Source organism: Zonotrichia albicollis, chromosome 5, assembly GCF_047830755.1.
Source record: "Zonotrichia albicollis isolate bZonAlb1 chromosome 5, bZonAlb1.hap1, whole genome shotgun sequence".
In the NCBI taxonomy this organism is placed as follows: Eukaryota; Metazoa; Chordata; class Aves; order Passeriformes; family Passerellidae; genus Zonotrichia; species Zonotrichia albicollis.
The window spans coordinates 51,311,686-51,336,236 of NC_133823.1; the positions used below are offsets into that span (position 1 = coordinate 51,311,686).

Here is a 24,551-nt window from a genome sequence, read left to right on the forward strand (position 1 = left end):
CCATATCCTAAATGACCCACAAAAGCAGTGGGTTCAAGGTGATGGGCTGTCCCCACTGCGCTGCTGCCCTCCTACAGCTCTTATCAGCAGGAGTACCAAAACCAGACCCTACAGGTGCCCTTGAGACCTTAGTTATGACTCCTGCCAGCCCACCTCAAGGAACAAGCACTTGAGAGTTGTTTTTAAACATTAGAATCAGGTATTAATTATGTCATGCTCTCATTTACCCTACTTCATCCCATCACCCCACATAAACAGGACTTAGAAATGCTACTTCACGCTGATGGGGCAGTCTGTTCCTGCAGTGTGCTTGGGAACTCTCCATCTTCCCAGAAATTATGCATTTGGAAGGTACTCAAGTAATTGTGTAAATCACAACCAACCAATCATCCCAGAGGGAATTAATTTGATATTGCACTATAATGCAGTACATAAAGCATACCACTTCAGGAGTAATTAATTTATGTAGCTACTGTGCCAACAGCATGAAATACCACATTTCTGTCACCATTTCACTGATTTTCCACGAGTTTCATAAATGTCTAACTCTTTTCATCACATTTATTTTACATGTCTATTTAAAGATAATATTTGGTTACATTTTATTACACCATTTCTTCACTGGTATTCCTCTTTTTTTATGTGATTCAAAATAGCTTTGAAAGAAAAGCTCAGAGAGTCATCTAAGCCTATATTTTTCCCAATGGATAATAATCTTTCAGTCCCTATTTCTCAATCCCAGTCATTGCAGAATCTACCACTGATTAGTATGTCCCTAAAATCTTAAAAGATACAACTAACTTTTATTTTAGAATACTGAAATTAGGAGAGATGAACTCACTTCAAGAAACACATAAAAAAATAGCACCAACTGAACTCCAGGCTCCTTATCTCCCTTTTCTATACTATCTTAAAACAGTTTGGGTTAGAAGGGACCTTTAAAAGTTGTCCTAGCCAACTCCTCCCTGCAATCTTCAACTAGGTCAGAAATCTTCAGCTTCCTCTGTGATTTTACTCTGAAGCCATGCTGCATGGTATTTCATCACACCACAGCCAGTACTTCAATTCTTGGTGGTGTATATGGACATGTAGTTTAGGTGGAAAGAAGAAAAAAAAAGGTTTCAATTTTAAGGTAATGACATCAAAAGTTGGCCCCGTATTTCCTGTTGTCTTATTGGAACAGTACTAATGTGCATTACAAAACTTTAGGTGAATAACCTTATTGGACAGCTGCTCTCACAAAATAACTCCAGAGACCAATATATTGCAGCAAACAGGAAAAACCAGAGGTAGCACAGATTGGTTTCCACGTTAGTAATCACATCCCTTCTACATTCTAATTACTATGAATTGTGCTACCTGTTTCAGGTTTCCTTTTGCTAAAAATCAGGTGCAAAGTTGTTTCTTCTAGTCAATTCTTTAACTAATAAAATGACATGAAGACTTGATGGTCCTGTTTATGTTGAGTTGTCCCTGACTTCTTCAGAATCATTAAAAGAAGCTAACAGGAGGCTGGGGAGGACATTGGGTGTTGATACAAAGCACTTCCTCTAATTGTCTCTCTCAGGCTTTGCTTTTCATCATCCTGTTTGTCTGCCCTTCTGCAGCTGCATGTTTTTCTGACCATATTTTCACTTCAGCAGCTTGTTTTAGGGAAAACAACACATTTTAATTTTAAGGCTGACTTATACCTTCCAGTATAACTATTATCCCATCACAGCTGGGGAGGAACAGTCCACTGCCAAAGGGACTAACTCTAACTTGTAAAAATATTGAGGCATAACTCATTTGATTATCCACTGAAATGCCAGTTTTAGGTGATAAGGGGTATTTCTACACATTTTACTAAGTTCCTGTCTGATTTCTTTTGTCCCAAGTCCAATATATATTAACAAGTATATTGTCCCTTGCTGGAACCCATCATAAAAATATCCTGTTTGTTCCATGTTTTGCTGACTCTGGTATTCTCCACTATTTACATCCAGCACAGCAAATTTGAAATCACACAAGATACTGACTGCTGTCTTGGCTAAATTACTCTCTGTTGGCTCCTCTTTCAACTAGTAATTGAGGTACATCCACTTAAAAGAAATGTAATATTATACAATCTGTATTGCAAAGTTAAAAAAATATCAATTGTACCCCTAGATGTGAAAAACATTCAGCTTGAAGTACTAACTCACAGTGGTGAAATTTTAACAAGCTTACCCAATTATATTAATTCTAGCCAGATTATCAGCACGCGTGGATATTAGTTGTGTTACATGCATGCTATGATTACACACAGCTTCCACAGAAATAGGTTTGGCCACATTTCCTTTTGTTTAGCATGTTATTTCTCCACAGCAACTGCATACAGAACTAGCTAAAGCGCTTTCTGCTGATCTCCTGTCATCTTTGCATCTGCCTGCTTGAAAACCAGATAGCTTTACTTTCCCCCAGGTCTTAAAAAAACACCATCCCAGCTCCATAGCCAGGTTCAGAAAGGAAAAACACACTGTCACCCATCTGTAAGGAAATGCTGTCGCCTTCTAGTCTGCAGGAAAATGCCGAGTCAAAGCATCCAGCTGTGACAGCACTTCCACAGCTCCTGAGCTATTTACACAGCCCACCAAATAATGGCTGTTTGCTTAGAGTTACCCTGCTAATGGGAATATTAAATTTATATTAAATTAATATAGAATATTAAATTAATTGATCTTATATGAAATATAATGTTATGTTTATATTATTTAATACATATTATATTAATATATAATAATAATAAATTAAATCATTAAAATTCCAATAATAGATGTTACTCAGCTTGTTATTCCTGAGCACAAGAAGCGCCATGGTGCACACCTGACAGAGCTTCCTCCCAAGTTCAGCATCTCCCAAGTGCCACTGCTACTCTCTTGAAAACACTTTTATCTGCAGACCAAAAAGCCAACACCCTCCTAACCAAGGAAGCCCATATTGAAATCTCAGCGGGCAAAAGGGGATGCAGCCATGATTGGATTCACAATTCCATCTCCCACAGCAGAGAAGGAGAAAACTTCTAGAAGAGTCTCATCAGCTCAGAATAAAAATTGTAATTATCACTTAGAATCACTAATCCTTAGATTAATAATTTCATTTCTTTACTTTATGGCTAAGCAGAATTTATTTTCTGCCCCATAGAAATAACAGCCTCCCAAATCAAGCACAAACTTTGGAGTCCTGTGCAGCACAGAAAACACATGAGTTCTCAATCACCCAAACCAAACGCCCTGAGAGTTTATATTCACAAGCTTCAGCATAGGAAATGAGCTTTCCCTATTTTGCTTTCATCTTGCAAGTAGAATTAATTTCCTCTTATCTACTGGAATTAACAAACCACTTGGCAAATAAAGCCCCTAAAACATCCAAGTATAAAGAAAATAGGAAATAAATGTTGACTGGGAAACAATAATTCTGTTCATCTAAAACCTTCTAACTATTAAAAGGAGGGAGAAAAAAATCAGTACTCCAGACAATTTACACTTAAGTTCCCACAGAATGTCCTTTTTTTAAAAGGTTTGTTTTTCCCCTTGACAGGATAAATCCTCACCTTTCACAGCATTACAGGGGAATTGAAGAAAAAACCAGGTACTTCCTTTTATAATTAGGTGAAGGGATTTTTAATTAAAGGTTAACTATTTTCAGCTGCTTGAAGTTTGCAGGTAGCTTCCTTATTCTTAAGGAAACCTTCTTATAGGTAGCCAGCAAATAATTATATATCACAATCATATATTGAGTAGAGATTATTTATTGTTCTGTTCAAATGGATTTGATACCTCTTTTCCTTCAGAGGACTCTTTTCACAGGGTCACAGATCCATCAGGGTTGGAAGAAACCTTCAAGAACATCTAGTCCCACATTAAACATTTAGAAAAAGGCATCACTCAAGGCTTTTTCCTGGAATAAGATTTCTTGCTGAGGTTGTCACAGCTTTCCTGCTGTCCTTTAAAGCAGAGAAAACTATGTCAGTATATCTAAAACTGTTTATTCTGAGGAGTAGAGTAGAAAGCCACAGCTCCTTGATCTTAAAAAAGAAGGGGGAGGAGCAGCAGCAATGAATATTTAGTTCTGCTTCAATTCCTTCTCCCTTCCTAGGATTTGCATAAATGTGTACTATTTGAAATGTATTTTTATCTTTCTATGTACATATTCAACTCTTTTCTTTACTAGCATGCCAGAGCACTTCTGGGATGGATAAAAAGACTTTCAAGAAAGAAGTACTTACAATCCTTAACCACACACTGAAACACTTAATTTGCAGAACTGAAATTTTACCCATCTGTTTGGTGATTCTGCTTAGTGCTAAAAAGTGCAGGGCCATGGAAATTTATTTATAGGAGCTTGAATATATGTGGAATACAGATATCTCCTGAGCTAGTTTTGGCATTGAGAAAATAAATTTTTACTTCCTTAGGCATTCAAAAATGGAGAAAAGATGTTTCAATATGGATTCAGTAGAAATGAAATCTTGCTTTTGGCTTTCCTAATGCTCTGTGGAAGAACATGTCTGAGGGAATATCTGGAAGACCAAAACAATAGATAGCCATCAGGATAGAAACAATCACAGAATTTCAATTTATCATCCTATAAGCTCTGTTCCATTCACTAAGTGCAACTTGGTTTACTGTCAGTAGTTTTCCCTTTGACCGAGGTAGCCCAAAAATACTGTCATCCTATAGTTTGGGATTATCATTTCCAGCCACCAAAATGCCCACTGTAGAGAAAATCCTATAGTGATACTTCTAACTTCAACAAATTGTCTTCACATAGAACTAGCAACATAATTGGAATTTTTCCAAATTAGTGCTGCCCTCTAGTTGAGACCCGAAGAAGGGTTTACTTGTCCATTTTTTGCAGCTTTATCTGTAGATCTAAGTTATAATTTCTAGTAACATCTTTCCTCTAACATTTATCTTTTTAGACCATTTGGCCTCAGGTACCAGAACTAAATATATTAAAAGGTGTTTATAAACATAAACATAATAAGCACAACATTTTCTGCTTAAGTATCCAGCCTTGTATGCTTGAGGTCATACTTCTTATAAGAAGAATAAAATCTTTAAAAGGTATAGTGCAACCCTCAGTCTTGAGAAATATGAGGAAAGATTTCTATTTATCAGGGAAAATCTTAGACAGTGGAACTTTTGGCAATACAGACCTGAAAATCATGAAAACTCTAGCTGCTTCCTTTCCAGAATTTGGCCTTGGAACCATCTTTAAATTCCATTTATGGACTTTTGATTAAATCAACTGTACTTGCACTGGCAACCACAGACAATAGTGGTGTTAAGGTGTGAATGTGCGGGGGGATGGTATAAAAAGATTTCTAAGTTTCTGCAGCTAAACACAAAAATTTTAATAAGTATAAACATATTTTGGACTCACTCCATTAAATTTCCATTAATTACATTCAGTGATATTTTTTCCACTTTTTCCCACATTTGAAAAAAAATATTGTTTCCATTCCTTCTTTTTTTCCAGTTGACATCTGTGCATACATCATCCTCAATCCCCATGTAAACTTTGGGTCCTCATTTAAGTGGGCTTGGTCCAGGTCATTTCACACAGACTGAGACCTTCCCCTAGTGAAGCCTGGGAAGCAACACTGATAGTCCAGGGTGGCTTTGTTGCAGCTGAGGACACAGAGAGGAGCATCAGTCACAGCTGCATTTTTCTAGGGCCTGATGTCTCAGGGATGTTCACTGCCAGAGTGGGCTGAAAGCTCCTGCAAACTGTCACACATCTTCCAGGCAAAGCCTCACTTACAGACAGTGCTACGCGAGAATTTTATCACCTCAGAGGAGTTTATATTCTGCTGGCATGAGGCTGTGTTGTATGGGGTTTTTTACATAAGGACAGTGTTAGCTATGCAGTGTAGGATATGGAACGGGAAATCAGCACACATCAGCCTGGGCTGCAAAACAGAGTTAAATTGAATCAGGGCCATGAATTGCAATATCATCTACTCCAAGGGAGAAGCTGCAGCTTCACATAAAGAGTGGTTTTCCAAGGAGTCACATTTGCAAGGGATCACAATATACTTAATAAGTATTAACCTCTCTGCAACTAAAATTACCTCATTATCCTTCTTGTTTACTACAGAAAGGACATTATTTACATGTTTACTGATGTAAGTGTTGATATCAGTGGTTACACACACTGTGTGACATGGCACTGAAATCCTTGCAAGCTTCACCTGCCATTCCGAAACTAAAATTAAATTTTTGCCAATGTTTATTGCAAGTGTAGTGACTTTCATATTATTCATGCTTTGTTTTGGCTCTTCCCCAAACCCTTTGCATTTGTATTTCTGCCCATTTCATTGCTGTGACCTTGGAGTTTGTCATCCTTGTGTATGAATTCTATATGGATGCTCATCATTACCTGCTAGACTTCCTGCCACGTGCAGCAGCCTGCAATGCCAAAATTTATTTGTTCTGACCAACTTTCCCAAAGCTGACTGCTGACATGAGAGAACAGTCTTTGATTGTCTCACTGTAACAAAGATTCCTTTCATCCTCAGCCATTGCTCCCTTTGATGTTATTTCACGCTTGCTGTTTTCAAAGTTTGCCTGGGAGTTTTATTTGACCTACTGATCATAATGCATTAAGGTTTGTAATGGGTAATGGATATCTAAGTTATAGCTGCTGATGCAGGGTTTATATTCTTCCCATGGTGTGAGAAGACCTTTGTATAAAAGTTATTGCTGACATCTTCATAGTGCAACTCAGACATCTTAATATAGAGCCATGTTATTATTTCATTACTGCTGCTTCACACTAATTCATTATTTATAAACACGTGTGCTTCTGCCTCAGTGAGTAGCTGGAAATTTATTCCCATACCCAGAATCTCATTTTAAGATCCCAGTTTGTTACTCTTCTGGAACTTCAAGATTGCCTTATATTTTATTTACTACCAGTGTCATTCCAATACAGCAAACAGAGTAAGGTGGTGGAGAGGTAACTGCTGTCACTGGTTGCAAACACAAGGATGGCTTATTTTGGCAACTGCCCCAGTACGAATAGTTCTGTGATATTGTAATTTTAATGTCAAAAAGCTCATACCTCAGTATGGACTTAGTCATAAAATTACAGAAGTTCAAGTCTAGTTACTGTAACCCAAGCAAAGCAGCCCAGCCCTGAATTCCTAAGAGATATATGACACCAGAAAAATAAAAGTAGGAATGTTTTTAACACAGAGATGTTTAGGGAACTTTCGTCACATAAAAGAGAATCAGTAAAAAACAAAAGAGAGGTCATGATAGCATGTAATTTCAGGTTCTTAATATTCTGTGATACAAAAGAATTTCTATTTTTGAATTAATAGGAAAATGACATATTTCTGTAAATTTATAGAACACGATTGAAGGATAATCTGTCATTTAAAACATAAGCATTTAAAAATACATTACTGTAAATTGCAAGATTTCTTTTGTCTTCCAGAAGATTTAACACCTGTCAAAAGACAGCAGCTTAGATTAGACAGCAGTTTAGATTGAAAATCAGCCTATAAAGTAGATCTCAGGTTAAAAGGTAAAAATTACCGTAGATTCTTAGGAGCTTAAATTCAGTTTTCAGGACTATACAATAGAACTTAATGGCATGAAATACAGATCTGTACAGTAAGATTCACAAAAGCAAGTCTAATTTATGCAATTTTTTCTGATTTTTTTTTTTCCATGACATATCTATTTAGGACAACTTCAGAAGGGTTTCAAAACTAATAGCATAGCTGGCACAAAGTACTTGCTCTTTTAAGTTTCACTCCAAGTTGGTATTTGACCTGAAAATCTCGTGATACTTTATCAGCTTTGAACATAAAGCCAAGGGAAAATTTAACCAGGTTAAGCAGCTGCTTGGATTTGTAGTTTTCTATAGTCTGGATTAGCATGTAAAACACTTCTGGCAAGTGGATGAATAATGGCTTTTTCTCTGTTTGTTTTGTTTTGTTTTGTTTTGCTTTGTTTGTTTGTTGTTGAACATTGGTTCGTTGGTTTGTTTATTTGTGTTGGTTTGTTTTGTTGGGGTTTTTTGGAAGACATAAACGTTCTGCTTCATTCCCAGTGCAGAAGTTTTAGTTCCTCTCTCTCTCTTGCTAGACCCTCCGTCACTGAGGTACTTTTAAAATATGACCCCTCTCATATGGCAATGACCTAAAAAACTTTCAGACAAATAATCAAATAAAAGTTAATAATCTTATTGTCCTGGAAGACCATGACCACCCTGAAGTTGGAAATTTCAGAAATATTAGAAACAATCTTTTTTTCTTGCTTCAGCTGGACCTTTTTTAATGCAAGACACACAAGATTGAATTGTTTCTTTACATTTACAGTGCTCATTCTTTTTTTTTTCCTTACATCAAAACATATTCCCTTACCCCAGGGAAGATACATAAATATATATTCCCTTATGTGAGGAGGATGCATTTCTGATAACTGGGATGGTTACAAATTCAGTAGATAGTGAAGATTTTATTTTCCTGATACAGCTAATACAATAGAGCAAGACACAAAGATGTACTTAAGAAAGACATAGAGTTTAAATGCATATGGACAGTAAAATGTAAAGTTCTTCCACAAAATTATCCAAATAATACTGGCGGAGATTTTTTAGAAAACACTTCTATGCTAGAAAGTGCATTTGTCTAGCACAGCATTTTTCAAGCATTTTCAAAATCAATGCTCTTAGAAGAATTAAGGATGACACTGAGGATGTGAAGGAAGAGACGGGATCATCAGATTTGTCAGGTGCCAATTGAATTCCCAGTAATGACAGAAGTGGTGCAAAGTGCTGACAGGTCAAAGGCTGACTTTTCAGTCTTCTTCACTGCAGCTGAACAAGCTGATTGCTTTCAAAAATGAAAATCAAGAGATGACTGCCCACTAGCCTGAGATTGGTAACAAGACGCTGAATATTACAGTGCTCCAAAGAGTGTATCTGCCCATTCTCAGGACAGATCATTGTCCTTAAAGATTTGAGCTATTTATTCTGTGACTTGGTGCTCAGTTTAAATTGTTTAGTATAAGCCTTCTTGGTAACCCTTTCTGGATGGTTTCACTTTGACTGTGAAATTAACAATTTCACCACACTTTTGCTATCAAACCTTTCCAGGCCAGCTTATCATAGAAGAAGACAATTTTTTTTCTGGAGAGCAAGGATAATATCAAATTCAACAGAATTCAGAATAAACTCTGGCAACTATTTTTGCCACAGACCACTCATCCACTGAACTGTGACCTCTTCCCAAGTAATGCTTGTGTCATCCGTGTCATCCATGATACTGAACTACCTCCAAAAGTCATTGAAGCAGGGTTTCTTCTGGATAAGCTTGGGAAATGTCTTTTTTAGACCTTTCAAGTGCTGATTACTCCCTTATTCACTGGTTGGAGTAAGGGGATCTTATCAGAAGCAGACCATGATTTTTCTAGGGGTTCACAGGAGCTTTTAATCAAGCTTGTGGCAGGTGGCATCACCCTAAACAAGGGGAAATTTGAAACCCATGGCTTGTTTCTCAGTGTTTCCTAAGATCTGGCTCTGTGAGGGCACTTTGAGCGTTTGTGTAGTAACCTTGACCTTTAAGTTGTCTCTGTGACTTGTAGGAAAATTTTCCAAAACCTCTTGTGGCCCTGGGGTTCCCACTGCAATGAATTATGAAAGGCTTTAGCATACATTCTCCTTTTGCCACCCAGCAGAAGGGTCAAACTGTCTTTTAGCAGCCTTCAAGCCCAAGGCTGTTTCCTCTTCATTACCTCCAATATGGATTGTACACCCACCACATCCAAGACAAGAGTTCTGTCAAATTTAGCTTTTAAAGCAACACTTATGCATAGCCACAGGGTTACTAACATCAGTCAGAGATTGCCTTGAACTTATGATGATTATTATATGCAAAGACACTTCATAATTAAAACCAAAGTTGGTAATCAAACAACAAAACTCCAGAACAAATGACAGAAAGTGACAGCAGCATGGTACTGAAGTTGCAAGTCACCCATTTTAAGGAATGACTAACTAGAGTAGGAGTGAAGGGTGGAATCTGATGGAGCAGTGTAAACTCATAAGTGGCACAGAGAAAGTGAAAGGGAAATGTATGCTTGCTATCTCTTCAAGAATGAGCAGGTATAATGTAAAAATAGCAAACAGCAGGTTCAAAACAACAGCAGATAGTTCTTCACAACAGACAGTTCAGCTGTGAAATTCCCTGCACAGGAGGCTGTAGTTGTCTGAGGGGTGCCTGGGTTCCAGCTACAACTGGACAAGACAACAGAAGAAAATCCACAGAAGGTTCTTCTAAACAAAGAATACACATCTGGCTCAGGAAATCCATCAGCAGATACCTGCTGATGGTGGCTGTCAGGAATGGGATGTTACTTGTTTGGATTGTCTGATCCTGTGGCTGTTCAGATTGCAGGTGACAACATCTGGACATAATCACTGCCATTCTTCCTGATGGCAGTGATTATGTCCAGAGGTTCCCCATGCTCAGCAGACAAATGTCATGAGAGCCATAAGGTACTGCCGTTCTTACACAGGGCTAAGGACCACGATTCTCTATCAAAGTGTGATGTGTAAGCACTGCTACAGAGCTCATCTCTTCAGTTTCAGGTGGAGGCTGGGAAAGCTGTGTAGGTTTTGTGCTTACAACTGTTAATTGAGTTATAACTTTTAGGCAACTGTCAGTGGAACAGAGCAGACTGATATTAATGCAAAGTAAATCTTCACATCCCTGTTTCCTCATGCTGTTACTGTAACCCCAAGCTGCCCTGAGCACAGTCTGAAATCAGCATCAGAGCAGCTGTGCAGTACAGCACGCTTATGCAACCACGTTGACTGCTATTGTATTTGTTAACACAGATGTTTGTTTCTTAAAAAAAAATCCCATCAATTCTCACAGAAATAAAACAGATTTTCAGATAGATGAAATACTGAATAAATCGGTATTTAATAAACAAATGGCTTTAATAGTAATTGTGTGCGGTTGTACTTTCAAATCCAAAGGATCAGTGAAAGTTCACCTGCTCCAGAAAGCATTACTTTACCCTGCTGAACGCCCAGACCTGCTGCCAACACCTTACGTGCAGTGCAGCGCTGCCTGGGAGTCCGGGCTTCGCTGGGGAACAGGGCAAGCATCCTCATGGTCACTGCCGGGCGCTTCGGGAACATCCCGGAGCATCTGCGCACCTCACGGCTTTGCCCGGCCATCGTACGACCCCAGCACCAGCGGGACAGGAAAATGCAGAGGGAGATCTCAGCCGCAGGGCAAGGGAGGCCGGGCGGAGCCGTGCCGGTCGGCAGGTGGGAGCGGCTGAGGCTCGGGCCGAGACCCGGGGAGAAGTTTCTGCGGGGCGGGGGTGCTGCAGCAGCTCTGCCCGCAGCAGCGGCGGGGCCGGAGCCGCAGCAAGGCACGGAGGGGGATGTAGTCCGCGGGGCTGCCTACACTTCCCAAGGTGCCGCCATGTCATACTGAGCTGCTCTGAGCCGAGCTGAGCTGGGCCGTGCCGAGCCGAGCTGAGCCGAGCCGGGACTGCGGGTGCCGGCACCTGGCGGCGGGGGCGGAGCGCGGCGCGGCCCCGCTGCGCGGCAGGCGGGGACGGAGCCGGAGCCGGAGCCGCCCGCGGGGCGCGGTGACGGCGGTGGCGGCGGCGGCAGCGGGAGCGCCATGAGCACCGGCACAGGTAGGCGGGCGCGGGGGGCGGCCGGGACCTTCTGGGGCATCTTTGCTCGGGTCCGTCTCGTTGCAGCGCGGGGTGCGGGCAGCGGCAGCTGGATAAAAATTGCTCACCTAAAGCCACCCGAAAATACGAGAATCTGTATGTGCGCCTGTGGCGGGGGGAGCTGCCGCAGCCGCGGGCGCTGCCGGAGCCTCGGGCGCTGTCGGGCGGGCCAGCGGACCCAGCGCGGGGCTCCGGCAGAGCCACCCCCGCCCCGGGCGTCCCCCACAGCCCCGGCCCGCAGCCCTGGGCATTCCCGCAGCCCCCGGCGTTCCCCGCAGACCCGGCCGGAGCCCTCAGGACGGGCTGGAGCGGTCGCGGCCGGGCCGCCGCGGCTTCATCCCTGCCGGTACCCAGCGGCTCGGGCGTCTCGGCGCGGCCCCGCAGCCGAGGTGCGGTGCGGGCGGCGTCAGCTGGTGCCCCGGAATCCCGGGTGGGAACACACAGCTTTTCAGACGGGGATATTTGGGTTAAAAACCGGCCTTTTTTGCTGGGTCAGATATTGTGGCGGTAGAGAAGGTGGATGTCAGGGATGTGCCACGGAGCCCAAGCTAGGATTGCCGCCCAGAGGAATCCAGTTGCCCAGGGCAATACAAAACTAATTTATCCTGTGATACATGCAGGATTTGAGAACTGACTTGGAACTGTATTTTTTAGCGATTCAGCATTCATCTGCGTTGAGTGTCGGCGGGGGGTGGTTACTTCAGAGCACAGCCGATTGCAAAATATTACAGTCCTTAAGGCAAATGCAGGGTTGTGCACAGAGGAGAGGGAACTGTGGGAGGTGGTTGTGTATTTCGTTTGTGAGGGTAACTGTAGTGCTAAATATACGCTCTACCACAACAACAGGGAGAGGCTGAATAGCTACAATTATGTGGTGACTCTGTATGTCAACATGCTTAATCATACCACATCCTCGCAGCGAGCCAAAGGGGAGCCTGCTGCAGGCAGAGAGGAGAACGAGCTCCCGGTTAGGACAGTGAGTGACCTGGGTCAGGCACCTGCTGCAGATTGCAGCTGAAAGCCGAGTCTGGCATTTCCTCGTGTTTGTTGATGGTGTAAGTGCTTTCGTGTGTGCTGATTGTCCACGTCCTGACATGGTCTGTGGGTGAAACACGGACTGCCAGCATGCTGGTCTTCTCTCTGGAAGTGCCCAGGCCAAGGCAGGTGTGCAGGTGAGAGCAAGGCATGTGTTGCAGGGTGTTTGAACTACAATAGAAATCCCCAGTCTGTTTCCTGCCTTTAAAGAGCATCGGGATAATTAACAAGGATGGTAACATCTCCTTTGGCAATGGTGAAATGCTGGTATGGAATCCTCTCCTTGGTCGCCTGGCTGTGTGTAACGTTGAACTGAAGAACATGAAACACTGAGAAATGTTAAAATTCTATTGTGGTAGAACTGAGCCTGGTAGAGGAAATACTAGAGTGCAAATTTTTCTCTCTATAATATTTTAAATGTCAGTTAAATATATTCTGAAGTTATTAGCCCAGTAGAAAAGTTAGTGCAGAAGAGACTTGACACAATTCTATCTCAGTAATTGCTCCAAACACGGTGTAAATTAAATAGCAAAAAAGAACAGTGCCAAGATAAAAATAACATCCTGGGAAAAAAGAGAGTGGAAAAAAACCCTGAGAGTTCTTAGGTCTAATTTGAAAGAAAAACTGGCAGTTTTAGGAGTTTTGGTTTTAAGTATAGGGTTAGCTTTGATCTTTCCAGATTTTGATTTTGTGTGTCTGTGTGGGCTATGTAAACAACCTGCAATCAATTCTCATGATAAATTAAATGTGAGGAGCCCATATCTACTCAGTGAAATCAATGGAAATTTTCCATTAACATTGATGGGTCAAGTATTGTACAACAAATTCAGTGCCACGGTTTGTTTAAAATTGCTGTTCCCAAAAGATTTCCACCAAAATTACTATGGAAAGGCTTTAATTCAAAGTTTGCTGTTTACTCTAACAGAAATATATTTCTGGTTCTGCAAAGAAAACAAGGGTGCAGTGGTGTGTTAAAATCAGCCCCGCACAAGATCCAATGAATTGCTGCATGGTTTGGTAATCTAGGAGAAATTCCCAATATTTCTTTTACTTTTGAGATGGAGCAAAGAGTTGTGAATCTGCCTTATTACTCCAGAAACTTTTGCTCAGTCTGTGTCCTCTCTTGCACCAAGGCAGCACATCACTCACTGTCTGCATCAAGAGGGTTTCTGGCAGTGCTGTGACACTGCTTTGCCACTTTAACCATAACATTTGGCATTAGATACAGAAATGCTTATATTTGGTAAGGGTGATGTAGTTTGTAATATATTGATAAAGGTAATACAATTTGAAATGGTTCAGTAGTACATGCATTGAGCCATTGTCCTGATGAATGGCTGCAGACTCAGGCTATAATTTTAAATCTAGAAAGCATATGATCACCTGGTATAGTAAGACACAGCTCAGATGCATCATTACACATGTTGTAATTAGATTTTTCAAAACATGATTTTCCTCAGCTGCCTTCTATATATACTTACCATTGGTTTTGGCTGAGACTAATTCTAAGAAAGAGCCTATTCACTGATTTTTATACCTGGGAGATTTGCATGAAATGGTTGTGCTTTTAGGATACTAAAGGTACTTTTAAGAGTTTATAATATGGTTTTTCAGTCTAATAATTAAGTTCTTTGCAATCTTGAAACCATAGCAAGAAGAACAGAATAGGTTAAATATTTGAGATTGTGAAAATGAGGTTCTCCTCAATTCCCAGAAATAGGGTAACATGATGTCTATTATTTAAGTGCAAAAAGGGAATCACAGAGCTAATTACATACTAGGTGAGTTATCTTAGATTAGATTAAATTAAATGTCATGACACAAATTCACACAGCTATTTAGTCTTTAAACTATTATATTAAAGGGGCAATTTGATTGCATGGATCAGAGAACAGCTAATGGAGTGTCACAGCCCGGATGGAGCAGGAATGTAGTGGCTCTGGTTACAAAAGAGGTTACTCAGGTTGGTCACACAGGGTCCAGCTCAGCTTGGAGATGATTAATTCCTTTTCAAAGTTGACATGCAACTATGCTGATAAGGATCCTCCCTAGAGACAAAAGTTATGATTGTTTTAGACTGTGCTATATTTTTTACTTAGATACAGATTTTTTCTTTCAGCCCTTCGTCCTGGGCACTGGTAAAAGAACATTGAATTACTAGACAGGAGCACCAGGAGGTCAGCTTGCTTTGGAGTTTGCCTGCTAATGAACATGCTACCTTATAAGGTCAATCCTACATGTTTCATAATTAAACAAGAGTAGAACTACTTCATTTCATTGCCATTTTAGCCAGGTTTCCCTGAAAAAACCCAACAACCTCTATTTCCTGATGGTAGTTTCTTCCTGAAAATTGGGTTGAATTGCAAAGAGTCTATTTAATTTCTTAGACTGTAAAAATCAGGAAACTGTATCTTGGGATTTGTTAAGGTTTTGGGGGATTCTGTACAGCTCTTAAGAAAATGGTTTCAGCTCAGTACATGTATCTTTTAAATGGGAGCACGTTCTTGGATGGTGGAAACACACAGCACAGTTAGGAGAGGGTGAAGTAGGTCAGAAGAGATTCTCAGTGATGTCACATCGGCTGGTCACTCCTGTCTGCAGGACATCCTGTCTCCTGGTGGCCTCCCTGTGCTGCCCAGGTGCTGCAGCCCATCTCTGGAAAGGTGAATAGTTCTGCTTAACAGAATCCAGACATTTGGCTTTCTGAGTGAGGTCTCCTTCTTGCTCATTTTTCTGTTTGCAGTGCAGCACCTGCCCGGTACTGAGCACCTTTCTGGGCTCGTATGGGCTGCTGTCTGTTCACTTTCTGACTGCCCCTGCAGTGCCAGGTACAAGCAGTCTGCTTTCAGTTTTGTTCCTCAGGACATTATTGCTTATGTACTTAATCACCAAGAATTATCTTTGACACGAAAACATAGAGTGTCACTGTCATATTTTCTGGAAAAATCCCTTTGCCAGGATTTCTTCTCCTGGGAAGCTGACAAGCCTCAGAGAAAAATGAAATCAATAATTATCTGATTGCTTCTCCTGTGTTTTGCTGCTTTGGAATGTGGTTGGATATTGTTTATCCAACATGTGAGTTGTTTTAACTTAATGACCAATCACATCCAGCTGTGTTGGGACTCTGGAATGGGTCACGAGTTTTTCATTAGTATCTTGTTGAGCCTTCTGTAAGTATCCTTTCTCTATTCTTTACTACAGCTTTAATATAGCATTCTTTTATATAATATAAGTATATGAAATAATGAATTAGCCTTCTAAGAACATGGAGTCAGATTCATCATTTCCTTCCTACCATGGGGGATCCTGAAAATACCACAATAGAGTTCTAAGAAATGTAGAGAAAATTGAGAAATACAAGCATGGCTACTTTTATCTCTCTTCTTCTGTGCAATAGGATGGCCAACATTCAAGGAGGAGTGAAGAAATCCTGATTTTAGTTTTGTTCGATTTGACAAACAATTCATCTCTACACAAATTAAGGCTTTAGCAGTGGAAACTCTTTCCTGACTGCTGTTAATTGTAAGCTCACTGCTGCATTTTCCAGTCCTCTGGGGGTTTGCTGGTACCATTAACTCACCTTTGGACCTTGGGTTCTCCAACCAAGCACCCAGCACTCACAGTAAAGAATTAAGCACATTTGTGTGGAAAGGGCTTGTGCTGCATGGGGCTGTTAGAAACAGAGCTCTGTAAGTGCCAGGATGAAAGGGGGCCCAGGCAGCAGAGCTGGGTCTCTGCACAAGCCCAGCATCAGATGGAGGGTGGAGCATGGGCCTTGGAGATTATTGGACAATTTGCTGGCTTGCTCTCTGCATCCTTAAATATAACCTTAAGGCAAACATTTCTGAATTTATATCATTCCCTGTGTCAAGATCCATTAGCAGCCTGTCAAGGTCCATAACTGTTACCATCTAAAACACTGGAATGTTTTCTTTCACAGCTTATTAGTTGATGTTCGTGCTCTGAAATCTAGATGGAGTGTTGTTCTGCATGAAGTGTGGTTACTTATTTTTCCATTTCAGATAAGAAATGTGAGATGAATAAAAACTTTGTTCAGTAAATATTTATGTAGCTTTAGGAGCCGTTTTTTCCCCTTTCTCTTTAAAATCAAATCTTTCTACTGGCATTAGTCAAATTGATCATTAACTATATATTGAAGACTCTCCTGATCTTATGGGACAAATTTCTTGATCTGTAGATGAAAGAAATCAAAGTCTAAGTGCAGGTGGCCGTGAAAAATACAAATTCCTGAATGGCAGGAGCTCACTAGTGATGCTTTGAAAATACTTTAATGTTCTTAATTGCAGGCTGGTTTTTTCCTACTTAGAAACTGTTATTTTTAGGTTTAAGTAATGCTGTCTTTGTAAAACAGTAACAGATTGCAGTTGCTCCTCATGGTGGATATGAAGAACAAATGTGTAATCTTGGTTGTTACTGCATAGTAGCTGCTCACAAATACAGCATCCAGTTCCTTGGGAAGTTTTCAAGTACCTCTTCTGTCAGTTCCTTTCTAGCATGAGGCACTGTGGTACTTCAGAGGAGCACAAAATATGGTTGTTCCTCTTCCCTTTTGCCAAGTTCATTTGTGCTTCACAGGGAGAAAAATCCCTCACCTGTACTGGTTTATGGAGTGGAATAGCTGGGTGTGGTGTACAAAAGGGAGCACCAAGCATTCAGTGCTTGTGTTCCTTCAAGTCTATTTCAGGCAGTGACAAAGTAAGATTGAATTGCTGTCATACTGTTTGTATGGTAAAATTCATGGTGAAGTAGGAGTTAAAGTTTGATGCATATCATATGAAGAACAAGCCAGAGAACCTGTTCTGCTTAAGTGTCAGGCAAGAGCTTTTGTCACTGTAAAAAATAGGTCATATACTTCCTTCTCCTCCTAAGTATATGACTTAGAGATTATATGACATACAGTATGTGACTTAGGATAAAGGGAGTTTCAGAAGTGATTCATAAGGCAGTTTACTAGTTGATGTCTAAATATATACTGGGATCTTTGCTGAGCAACTCTGAGTGGGACTGAATGAATGGGCAGCCTTGTATGCAAGGATTCATTTGGAGAGTTCTTGATCAGGGACCACTTTGTTTTTTTCTTTACTTATTTTGACCTCTGTCAAGAGATTTTACTGAGGTACGTTTATAAATCCTAGACTGCTGTAAATTTTGCAGTTTAAAATAATGTGAATGCCCTAGAAGTCATGAAAAATACTTTTACATTTTCCTATTTGTTTTTGTCTCAGTTGCCTTCATTTGTCTTGCTCTGTTTACATGTTCTTTCCCTCTCTTTTCCTGTTGGTATTCTCAGTATTGGAAACTCAGCAGGAACCTGCAAGTCAAGCAGGCTTTTCTGTTCTTCACTTTGTAAGACCCCACTGAGGATATTTGACTGAGTTCAGCTGGGAAGTTTGGCTTTTTGGGTCTTGTAGAATTTTCTATGGTGTTTCCTTTGGCTTTGCAATACCAGCAGCATGAAGGCAATCACCTGGTTACAGTTTTAGATGCAACACAGATACAGAGGATCTAATCTTTAAGGTCACATACACAGTTGTGTACTGATACCAAAGGAAACCACAGAAATGGCTGTGTTGCTACTATTACCCTTGATGAGAAGAAGATGGGAATGGAAAAGAGTTTGCAGCCAAGTGCCTTAGCTGGGACACGCACGGGAACAGCTGGGGCTGCGTCTGTCTGTCTGTGCCGTGAGTGTCTGGCACTGGCCCTGGCACCTCACCCTGTGCCTTGCACATATGCTCTCTGTTCTGCTGTCTGTCAACCTGGCTGCAAGTCAGGCTTGCCAGCCCAGGGCTTTGCCTGTGCTCTGAGCCTGGGTTTGCTCAGCAGCTCCAGCCCTGCTCAGACCAAACTCAACCCTGTGCTCTGCTGCTGGCTTCAGGCAGTGACAGGAACATTCCTGGGTGCAGGTGATGGGTAAGTACTGGTGATAAGGGTGGAGAGTTGCTTTGCACTGACCTTTCCATGACTAATAGTGTAACTGAGCTATGATGTTCCCGCCCACTTGGTCGGCAGAGTGGACCTGCCAGGATTGGTGCAGTGAGCATGATGGGGGAAGCTGCTGTGTGCTTCCCTTGAGGGGGTGGAGAGCTCTGCTCTTGATCCACCTGGGAAAGAGAGACAAGACAGAGGGGAACTGAATTGTGTTTTTCAATCCCCCCAATGGGTTGATGAAGGGGAGATGAAGCTAAGCTCCTCTCACAAAGGCACAGAAAAAGGGCAAGAAGCAACACTCAGGAGTAGCAGGAGGAGTTCATGCTGGTTGTAAGGAAGAGTGAAATTCCAGTGATAGTGCTTGATCCCCGGAGGGAACCAAGAAGAGTAGCAGAGGGGCTGTGAAGTATCTAGCCTCTGAGATTTTCAAAATTTAATAGGCCAGATTGCTCCAGCACTTGCCAAACTGAAGATTGGCTTGCAGTCAGCTGGATCTCTGGGCATCTGGTCCAGCGTTTTTGGTGGGTATTTGAAACTGTCCTTACCCATGACTGTAGAGCATCTGTTGTATTGCTACAGAGATCCAAAGGCAGATTAATCTTGAATGTTTTGTGTGGCCAATCTTCCTGGGCATGTTTTGATGCCTTATTCCTGCCTTGGAAAATTTGAGAAAAATTAGTGTCAGCTGCGTGTATGAACATTGGTAAGCTTTCCTGAACCAGACCCTGTGGAGAAACAGGTTTATGTATCACAAATCTCTTGAACAATTGCCTAAAGATGCAAACCTGTCCTGGAGTTATGTATGTGCAGCTGCAGAGCCCCTCAGCTGGGACAAGGAGTTTGGTGTGAAACTCTCAAAGTATCATCACCTATCACTGTGAACTGCAGTGTTTTATCTCTTTGAAACTAGGGCATTTATTTATGTGCCTTTGTACAGAATTAGGTGCAATCATTTCAGCATCTTTATTCTAATAGCCACATGTTTTCATGGTACCAAACGAAGGTAACAAGCATCCACAGATTGCCTTAATGTGTTGTCAGTGAGAGCATAACCGAAGCTTTTCTAGCATGCTCTTTACATCTGTATGAGCAATGAGACCTTTAGTAATGATAAAACACAATAGATTGTGTTTCAATTTGCTGACATTTATTGTCATTATTTCAGATCATTAGACTGTCCTGGTTGGATTGAATGCTTCTGTGGCCCAGTACTTATTTCCAGCTGTGCCCATTGTCTTGACCTGGGAGCTAACAATGACAGTGGCTATGTCCATCTTGGACATGTTTTTCAAGGTGGTACTAAGGGATCATCACCTCAGATGATGAATTTTAGCTTCTTTTTGGTAGTGTGGCCTAAATTTCATTAAATGCATAAAGCCAGCTTAACAAAGTTCTATTTATATCTTAATAGAAGATGCAGATTTAGTTGTCTATATTATTAATAGGATTTTACCTAAGACTAAAGCCTAGGTTATGCTGGGAACCTTTAACTTCTGTTACCGCTAAACTTTGGGGTTAAATCAAATTTCTGGTCTGAAGTCATGTGATACATTTTCAGAAAATCTGCTGAAGCAATAGTCACATTTTGCATTTCTTTCCATAGTTCTATAATTTTAACTCGTGATACGCCTGAGTTTTTTCCCAAGGTCAAAGCTGACTTTTGATGGGAACAGCTCAGGCTGTGTCCTGTCAAGTTGATGATGAGATTGATGTTAGGGGAGTGCTGCCAGCTCTGGGGAAATGCTCAGCTGAGCTTTGTGTGTCTTGTCGTTGAAGCACATAAGGTCTACGTGGATCTAGAAGCGTGCAATAGTCGTGCCTATTTTAGAAGGTAGCAAGCAGCATGAGCTGCAAATTTAAGTTGGCAGGAGAAGCCTGGCTGTTAAGCTGAAGCTGTCAGAAACTGCCACAATGTTGGTTGGATGCTCGATTTACCTGTCCTGCTCAGAATTAGAAAGAGGGAGCTTCTCAGGCCCTTTCTAAATACAAGGGTAAATAGTTTTGGAACTATATAGAAATCCTGTACATTGGATGAATTCCCAGTTTCCATCCTAGTAATTTTGCTATCATACATGTGTTTTGTATGGTCAGTAATTATGTATTTATTACAGTGATGGATGCTTTCAGTATAGCTGTTTGCACCATGGGCATCAAAAAGCACAAATATTTCAGTTCTGCATTCCATCTTTAATTCCAGTTACTTGTATAAACCATTTTTGAGACACTGTCTAAGTTATGGGTCAAACTCAGTTGCTAAACCATCTAATCCTTTCCTACTTTTCTGTATGTGGTTGTTTTCACTCATATATCCCAATAGTGAGTTGCTTGCAAAAGCAGAAATGTGTTCTTTCAAGACAATAAAAGGTATTGAACATATCCCTTCTCCTGATAGTCCATTTTTGTGCCAGTTACACTGCATGCTTAGAAAATGCTGTATTGGTTTGCACTTTTTTAATTAAAAAAATAATTTTCTTTTTTCCTTAGGTGAGCATGAGAATCTATTTTAAGGAGTTGCAATTTTTTGAGAGACCTTAGCAGTGGGTAAACAACAAACCTTGACATTTTAAAGGAAGATTCCTACCCTTAGCTTGCCTTGTGGCTCTGTGCTGTGGATCTGAAAGGCAGATCATGTCTCTTGTGCTGGAAGGCAAAGGACTGAAATTTAGATAGCCCCTGTGAATTTTCTAGGGAAATCATTGCAACTGTGCTGTGGAAAAATAATATTACATGGACATTATTTCCACTGCACTGATATTGTGGTACCATTAAGAATTAACACTTACTAAAGAGCCAGACTGGTCACACCTGGCATTTCATCTTGGCAGCTCTGGAACAGTGGAGAAGGAGCATTTTGGGTGGGCAGTAGGAGCTGCACATCCACAAATCCATAGGACAAAATAGCTTAAACAAATCACAAACAAATAAACAAATCACCCTATGTCTTCCACTCCTTCCTGTCTCTAGGCTGCTTCCAACATGGCTCTTGAATCTCACTGTCAGTGTTAAAATCTCTTTTCATCAATTTATTTCAACTTTTATTGCATACTTCTTTGTAAGCATCCTGAAATGGTATGGCTTAAAGAAAGCAATAATGCAATAAATGACTGGAAAACTTTTAAATACAAATAATGTAATTATTACAATAATTGCTGTTATATCAATATTCCCTGTATTTTTTTCTGACTGCAGTTTATATCATTTGCAAACTGTTTGGAGGAGATGTTGTCTTTGGCTTTGTGTCATAGGTAAGCAGTTGTACTATTTTTAATCCCAGACAAGATAAGATGTTATCTTTAGGAAAATTTTGCCATATTTTGCAGGAACCCCTTCCTTTTTTGGTAGGATGTATGACATTTATGTTCTCTCATGTCAGTGTTTCTTTTTGGTAGAATTTCATTATGATATGTTGGTGCTCATTTTTTTGTAAATATGTTTAGATTTCTAATAGTGTTTTTTGTCAATTGACTGCAAAGCTCTCACAGGAGGAGGGGATTTGCTTGTGCAGAACTGAGAAGAGATTTGTGACTTGTGTTGGGTAGGATTAGTCAAGAGAAGAGGAGTCTGAAATACCAAAGTCTGAATTAAATGTTCCTTCCGCTAGGTCACTCTGACTTTACATGTGTAAGACTTAATACATTTTGGGTTATTTTTGGCACTGGCATGAGTGGCTGACACTTGTCTATAGATGTAAAGAGTAGGAATTGAAAGGTTAATTTGTTTGCCATCTTCCCTAAAGTTTTGAAAATAATATCTGGTCCTTAGCTTGTCCAGTGGCTCAAGAAGGGAGGGAAGAGTTTGGCTTGAGAAAACTAACTGTAACAAAGCCTGCTGCTTTTGTTTCCTGGTGCTAACTCCATGCCCCTGGCAGCCTAACTATTCCTGCCCTTCATTTTTGTTTCTCTCTGGATCATATCCATGAGGAGATTTCATTTCAAAAAACAACCAAGATTGCAGCTGATGTCATCAGAAAAAAACTTCACATGTAAAATACTTTAAAAAAAAATCCTTAGAACCCAACCCTGGAATTTATTTTTAAATTTTTTTTTAATTTTTACATGGTAGGAAAAAGCAGCATGTGCTGGCCCCCAAGCCTTGAGCGTGCAGCCCCACCAAGGAATCTGTGCAGCCTGTCCCAGCACACCCCTGCCAGCAGCTGTCACTGTCACTTGCCAGTTCTTTAAAGCTCTTTAAAGGTGGCATAACGTGGCAAAGAGATAACGTGCAGCTTTCTCCCCTGAAGGCAGGCTTAAGTTAATATTCCCCCAAAGGCCATTGCTATGGGTAAGCACAGCAAAGTGAAAAAGCTCCGGGTTTCTCTGTGCTCACCCATCTCCCTTTTCCAGATGGGTAGGAAAGCTGGGCTTTGAGGCAGCTTTCCAATTTTTCAATTTCTGCAGCTTTCCTCAGTTACAATCACATGGATTCAATAGGTAGTTTAGAAAATATTTGTGATCTGTTCCAGGTCACACTGATAGCATATGTGAGCTTTTGTGACCTGAAGGATGAGTTGTTGGAGTGAAGATTATTTCAGCTCTGAGGGCTGGTACTGAGTAAAAGTTCTTTATTGAGTATGATTGTCTAGATAAAGGGAACCTGCTCCAAGCCACCCTCCTCTTCAAAAGACATTGAGACAACCAAGTCCATCTTAAAAAAATCTGGCCAAAGTGCACTGCATTGGTTGTGTCCTGTTGTTCTCTGTTTGGAAGCATCAGATTCCTGTGTTCATTTCTTTGTCAGCAGGTTTTGATAATTTCATCATTGCAGAAGAGTGATGGTATAATTTATATATAATAATATAATAATTGTATTGTATTAATTAATTATATATTAATATGCTGCTGGTATAATTTAATTGTTGGGGGAAAGGCATATGCATGATGAGAACAGTTCCAAGGAGAGGTGGAGCAGACAGGCCATGTTGGGGGTGCCTGCTGGAGACCAGCGCAGGGTGGTTGTGGAGATTTGTTGCTGAACACACTCCTTCCAGCTTTTTTGTGGTTAGAAGCCTTTTGACACCTCTGCCTGTGTTCCAGAGGTGTCTCACAGTGGGTTGTGCAATGGACCATTGCATTCCCAGTGAGGACTGGCTGTCTGCCCACCATCAAGTCAGATGAGCCTGCTGTACAGAAAAATGCAGGCAAGTGTTTCTTTGCAGGAATTCCTCACTGTCATGCAACATTGTCCTTTAACTGGGTTTACAAGCACAGAAGCATGTTTCAGAAGCTGTATTTTTAAAAGTGCACTCCGCAGTTTTGATTTTACATTACAGTTTAAGAGGTTCATGAGGGTTCTTTGCAGAGCTGTTGACATGACCCCGCTGCTGAAGCAGCAGCCAGCCCTGCAGTGCCTGTAGGAAAGGCCTGTCACAGTCACAGTGCCCAACCCTGTCACAATGCCCGACCCAAATCAACAGGGTAAGGCACTGGCAAGCTAAATGTGTCTTACCCAGAGCCTCAAGAAACCAGAAGTGCTAATGCAAAGGGTGCTGACTTATCAAAGGGCTGCAGCTACATGCAAGAGGATTATTTTTACTAATACATGCTTAGAGTTTGTCAGGCTAATGAGGCTCTGTAATATCTCTTGTGAATGCACTGAAAAATTCAGTAGACTTCATATTGCTATTTCAGTTTGAAAGGTCCAGTGTTCGTCTTTACAGCTTGGAATTCCTCGTTTATACTGCTCATCATAATGTTTTTAAAATTATTCTAAAATTGATTTCTTAAAAGTTTTTGAGATGAATAGTCTTCAGGTTCAAGACTAGCTGTACTGTCATGTATAATCCCATTGAATCGTAAGGAACTATGTGTTCATATAAGAAATAAGAAG

At 40.8% G+C, this 24,551-nt stretch overlaps 1 protein-coding gene across 10 annotated transcripts in view; it reads left to right on the plus strand.

Annotated features, from left to right (window-relative positions):
• The first annotated feature begins 11,400 nt into the window (after positions 1–11,400).
• Positions 11,401–24,551, plus strand: part of ABLIM2 (actin binding LIM protein family member 2) — a 128,429-nt gene continuing 115,278 nt past the window's right edge. For 3 of the 10 annotated variants that reach the window (XM_074541694.1, XM_074541697.1, XM_074541691.1), the window contains exon 1: positions 11,407–11,699. In XM_074541694.1, the coding sequence (XP_074397795.1) occupies positions 11,684–11,699 (16 nt within the window). In that variant the 5' untranslated portion in view covers positions 11,407–11,683. Of the gene's footprint in view, positions 11,700–24,551 lie in introns of all 10 variants that reach the window. The other 7 variants (XM_074541696.1, XM_074541698.1, XM_074541690.1 and 4 more) reach the window with 6 other exon arrangements.